The sequence below is a fragment of the Hylaeus volcanicus genome, chromosome 2, assembly GCF_026283585.1.
Source record: "Hylaeus volcanicus isolate JK05 chromosome 2, UHH_iyHylVolc1.0_haploid, whole genome shotgun sequence".
In the NCBI taxonomy this organism is placed as follows: Eukaryota; Metazoa; Arthropoda; class Insecta; order Hymenoptera; family Colletidae; genus Hylaeus; species Hylaeus volcanicus.
The window spans coordinates 30,604,010-30,609,093 of record NC_071977.1 but is presented as its reverse complement, the minus strand read 5'-3'; the positions used below and the strand labels follow the sequence as shown (position 1 = coordinate 30,609,093).

Genomic DNA, 5,084 nt, shown 5'->3' with positions numbered 1-5,084 from the left:
GACGTCTCTGGTGACCTTGTATCTATCACAAAAAATACTTCTCTGTAATTAAGCTATTATATGTCATTCAAAAAATTCTAAAAATTAATTACCAAATGTGTATAGTACGTATATAATTTGTATGTGTATATTTGTATGTGTATATTGGTATGTGTATATTTGTACGTGTGCCGTTTAATTAGATACGTAACTAGTTCTTTGGAACGTTCATCTTCTGCCTAGGTCCAAAATGGCTGCCGCTTGTGGGCTGCTTCCTCGGGTTCCGACGCTTGAGGGCGAAGAATGGATACGCTTATCTAGCATTTCAGGAACTGACGAGGACCTACGGACCAATCTTGGGCCTGAAGCTGGGAAACCAAAAGGTGGTCGTGATCTCGACGCACGACCTGGTGAAGAAAGTTCTCCTACGAGACGAGTTCAACGGCAGACCCGACGGCTTCTTCTTCAGGGTTCGTTCCTTTGGAAAAAGAAAAGGTGCGCGTTACTACAAATTTCTTCGGCAGACTGCAATTTCTTTCACCGAATTACGATTATTTTATTTTCCGAATCCTGTCAGGGATTCTGTTTACCGAGGGCCCGCGATGGTCTCAATGTCGCCGTTTCACCATGCGCCACCTCAGGATGTTCGGATTAGGCCAGTCGGTCATGGAGAAGCAGTTGACCATCGAGGCAGAGAACCTCGTGAGGTATCTACGTCGTGCCAGCGCGAAAGCTCCGGTTCCCATGCACACCGCCTTCGACATCGCGGTACTGAACTCTCTTTGGTCCATGTTTGCTGGTCACAGGTTCGACTACGAGAACGAAAAGCTGACGGAGATGCTGGAAACCGTACACGATGCCTTCAGGTGCGTCAGAAACCTCCGAATCCTCCGAACAGTCGATCGGAACGTGAACGACATCGAATAAATAATATTCCACCTGCGAAACCTAGTTCTAAATAAGTCCATCAATTCTGCCACAGTTAGTCTCGAGTACATTTGTATAAATTTCTATTATAGATTGATGGACACCATGGGTGGGATAGTGTCTCAGATACCATTCCTCCGCTTCGTCATACCAGAGTTGTGCGGTTACAATGAACTAATGCGAATCCTGAGGAAGCTTTGGAGCTTCCTGGACGAGGAGATAAGCGTCCACGAGAAGCGTTTGTCCTCGAACGAGCCTCAGGATCTCATCGAGGCCTTCCTCTTGGAGATCTCCTCCAACGACGGCAAGCGTAGCGAGACAATTTTTGATCGTGCGTAATCTCTCTTATTCGTCTCGAATGAAGGATTCGTGTGCGCATTGAACGGTTCGTCTTCTTTCAGGAGAGAATTTACTGGTACTATGTCTGGACCTGTTTCTGGCTGGCTCGAAGACCACGACCGACACTTTGGCGACCACGTTGCTATTTCTGTCCCTGCACTCGGAGTGGATTAAAACGCTTCGAGATGAGTTGGATAATGTCGTGGGTAGATCAAGGGCCCCTGCTTTGGAAGATTATCCGTCGATGCCGTTGATGGAATCGTTCCTTGCAGAGGTGAGCGTGTTCTTTAGGTTTGTAACGCGAACTGTGATGTTATATCGGGTAAGGAATTGTCGCCAGAGATTTTGTGGAAGATATTTAAACAACGATATTAATAAGTGGAGCAGCGTAGAAACTGTACAAGGGATCGTTCCATAGATTTTATTAGGACATTTGACCTATTAGACTGGAATAAAGGAAGTTAAACAAATGGCTTTTAACCAGGTGCAGAGATTTTTGATCCTGGCACCTCTCGGAGTACCTCACAAGACCATGGAGGACGTAACTCTCAACGAATATCGCATACCAAAGGTAAATATGATACATACAATGGTCCACATACGATACATAGAGAAACAGCGGTAGGGATTTATTTATTGTACACATTCTCATTGTTTTAGGATACAATCGTCCTTCTGGATTTTCATAGCGTTCACAACGACGAAGCGTACTGGGATCGCCCACACGAGTTTCGACCGCAACGATTTCTGGACGAAAGTGGCCGATTCAGTCAGAAAAATGCGAGCATGCCTTTCGGTTTAGGTAACCGGTAGCTACCTCGAATCAATTACGTGGGACAATTACAATTAATATTTATTAATAATATCAATATTTCGTTCGCCATAAAATTTTGTAAAAATGTGAATTTTTCAAAGAAATTCGAACCAGCGAAACGATACTTAACGATTACTTAAAGTCGCCATAACTCTGCGCGAAGCACGCAATACTTCGCGAGAATTGGTTGATTGGACGTTTAGCGACGCCCACGCGAATTGTAAAAAAGACGGAATCCATTATGACGACGATTCGCGCGTATTTCAGGCAAGAGACGGTGTCCCGGAGAAATGCTAGCCCGCAGTTCCTTGTTCTTGTTCTTCGCCTACGTTATACATTATTTCGACATCGAAATTTCACCTGACCACGACAAGCCGGACCCGAATGGTTACGATGGTTTCACTATATCGCCGAAACCGTATTACTTGAAGCTCGCCACGAGACCCGACATCGCGAGCCACGTAAACGGAGATTCGGAAAGTATCGTGAGTAAATTTATTTTTACAATTGTGACCAAAATTTAGTTTAAACGCAACATAGATTAGCGTACAAAAATATTTAAATGGACAGAATATATTTATTTATACGCAACGGATGAAAATATTTTAAAGGACGCTAATGCTTGGACCGAGATTTATTTCAAATAACGGTGTTCTTATCGCCTCGATGACGTCTAATTTCCAGCGGCAAGAAAACATTTAGCGGCCGGCGTTGGGGCTCCGTATACATAAAAGGACCGAATCGCCACGTGGCGCGACGCTGACGGTACATTTGGACTTCCGCGAAACGAGACGATTTCGACGAACACGTGAAACGACGCCTAAAGCGACTTTCCAGCGGCAGGAACAATAAACAAAATTCGAGAGAAAAATTTGTTTCATTCAAGCAAACAGGCGTCTATCCGCGGGTCGAGTTCCTCCGAACGGAAAACGTCTAACCGATGCGCGCGGAAACGTCGTTTAATTATTTCTCGGTTACTTGTGCTTAAAGTTTCCGCACCTTATGCAAACAAAGGACTGTCTTATCTTATCTTTGGATCGTACTGGACCGAGTTTCCGCCAGTGCATCCCTATCACCCTAGTTATAAACAAATCCTCCGAGGCTACCGCGACTCTGCAGTCACCTGGTAGAGAAACGGAACGTTGTCGATGATTCCTATTCTCAGCCACCTCTGGCTGAGTGTTTCTTGGGAAAGATAAGAAAATATATGACATCTTTCTGTAGAAAATTTCCTTATCTTTATTTTAATAACTATTATTGCAGTGAAAACAACGCGTTTGCGAGGTACCTACGACATCTTTTACGTCGACGATTAGACCGGTGGTGTCTTACTCGTTATTTGCAACGACCGAGTAAAAGTATACGGAAAGAATCGGCTCGATGGATCGGAAGTTCACGGTCGAATCTAAAGTAGTCGGATTAATTATTTGTTCGTGGCACGACTAATATCTCGTACGGCTTGGGCGAGATCAATATGCCAGAAGTTACTTCTATGGACGTCGGTCCTTTACCAGGAACCGGAAGCAGGGAATACTTTTGCATCACACCGATGAACAGAAGGAACAACGCCGTCTTCGCCAACACGTCGCCGGGACAGCGCCTTTTTCCTAAAATGGAAAAGAAAACAGATATTGGAACAATCAGAGTTTCAAAGGAAAACGAAACGATTTTTGGCGAGACAAATACGAATAGTTCAAGATCTTCCAAGGTCGTTGCAAGAGCAATTCAAGGAAACGATGATAGTCTCTGTGAGAACAAAAAATCAGACTAGATCTTCAGATGTCCTTGGCGCTACCTGTAACCAGACAAACCTCGTCACGCCATGTCTCCCCGTGAAATCAACAGCTTCTGTTCGTAACGTTCTCTTCTCGCTTCGAAGATAAACGAGCTGTCCAGCTAACCCGTCTTAAGTGGCACCTGTATAGTAAATCCTCTCCTCGGGGTAATAATTACGGTGACAAGTTTACGCTCGTTTTTCACCGCGCGTCAACCGCGTTTCCGACTTTCCTAGAGACATCAGGAAACGTACAGAGAAAAGGTGCCGGCACGCATAGTTACGTGTTATGGCGGTTTAACCTTTCGCAGACGGCGTCTGGATTTACAAGACAGTCCGCGTTTACCGTTTTCGAGCCGACGTCGAGAAATTCTTCACGAAACCTAAACGATCGTCGCGGACTCGTTGAAGTAGTCGTTCGGTGGATTTATTCCATGAAGGATTTCGACGAAACTTCCCTCGATCGTTCTTTGATTAAATGCGAATCGTGCGAGCCCGTTTCGATTTAAATCGACCACCGCAGTTTTGTGTAAACCGATTTCAAAATTTGTACGCGTACGGATCTTCGCGTGAATTTGTTCGATTCGAATGAAAATGGTATTTAGGCAGTCGTAACTTTGATACATCGCGAAAATAGAGATTGTAGATTGTTTAAAAAAGGGTAACGATTAGCGACCCTGAGATGTAATTCATTAAAATCTGAGACCGAATGTAGAGACGTTTTTGACGTAATTACGAATGTGAAGCTACTTCAACGAAAGCTAATGTAAACGTGCGCGAGTGGATACCTTTTCCGAAGAACAAAGTGTTTGGGGCGTTGTCGAATTCTCCGTCTTTGAGGAACCTCTCCGGTTGAAATTTCTCTGGATCGGGGAAGATATCGGGGTCCATGTGGACGGAGTTCAGGTTTATCAAAACGGTGCTGTCCTTTGGTATCCTGTAGTTCTCGAGTCTCGTTTTCTGTAGAACGCGACGCGGTCCGATCACTGGTATCACCGTCCAGCGACGTTGGGTTTCGGTCATCACAGCCCTCGCGTAAGGAAGCCTGTACAGATTTTATTCACAATTTTACCATTCGAGTTTTCAACTTGTGAACCCTGGTTCTTCATCTATTTATACGTAAATTAGGGCCCTCGAAGAGCGAGGCCAAAGATTGCAAGCTTCTCGTTCCTAAATCCCCCTGAATCACCCGTTAATCCGTGCCTACTTGAAGCTTACATTGATTTCGTATACTTGAAGCTTACATTGACT

The 5,084-nt window shown here is 44.6% G+C and overlaps 2 protein-coding genes across 4 annotated transcripts in view; one reads left to right on the top strand and one right to left on the bottom strand.

The window, feature by feature from the left end:
- LOC128872123 (methyl farnesoate epoxidase-like) overlaps positions 1-2,883 on the top strand; it is a 3,230-nt gene extending 347 nt beyond the window's left edge. Inside the window, exons 2-9 of one of the 2 annotated variants that reach the window (XM_054114499.1) lie at positions 223-474; positions 557-845; positions 999-1,237; positions 1,308-1,519; positions 1,730-1,816; positions 1,906-2,047; positions 2,327-2,544; positions 2,744-2,883. In XM_054114499.1, the coding sequence (XP_053970474.1) occupies positions 223-474; positions 557-845; positions 999-1,237; positions 1,308-1,519; positions 1,730-1,816; positions 1,906-2,047; positions 2,327-2,544; positions 2,744-2,761 (1,457 nt within the window). In that variant the 3' untranslated portion in view covers positions 2,762-2,883. Of the gene's footprint in view, positions 1-222; positions 475-556; positions 846-998; positions 1,238-1,307; positions 1,520-1,729; positions 1,817-1,905; positions 2,048-2,326; positions 2,587-2,743 lie in introns of those variants that run through there. The other variant, XM_054114498.1, reaches the window with a different exon arrangement.
- A 590-nt stretch (positions 2,884-3,473) lies between these two features.
- The window catches only part of LOC128872124 (probable cytochrome P450 305a1), a 5,036-nt gene continuing 3,425 nt past the window's right edge, over positions 3,474-5,084 (bottom strand). For both annotated transcript variants that reach the window (XM_054114501.1, XM_054114500.1), the window contains exons 7-8: positions 4,622-4,878; positions 3,474-3,666 (exon numbers count right to left, since the gene is read on the bottom strand). In XM_054114501.1, coding sequence (XP_053970476.1) covers positions 3,479-3,666; positions 4,622-4,878 — 445 coding nt within the window. In that variant the 3' untranslated portion in view covers positions 3,474-3,478. The remainder of the gene's footprint in view (positions 3,667-4,621; positions 4,879-5,084) is intronic.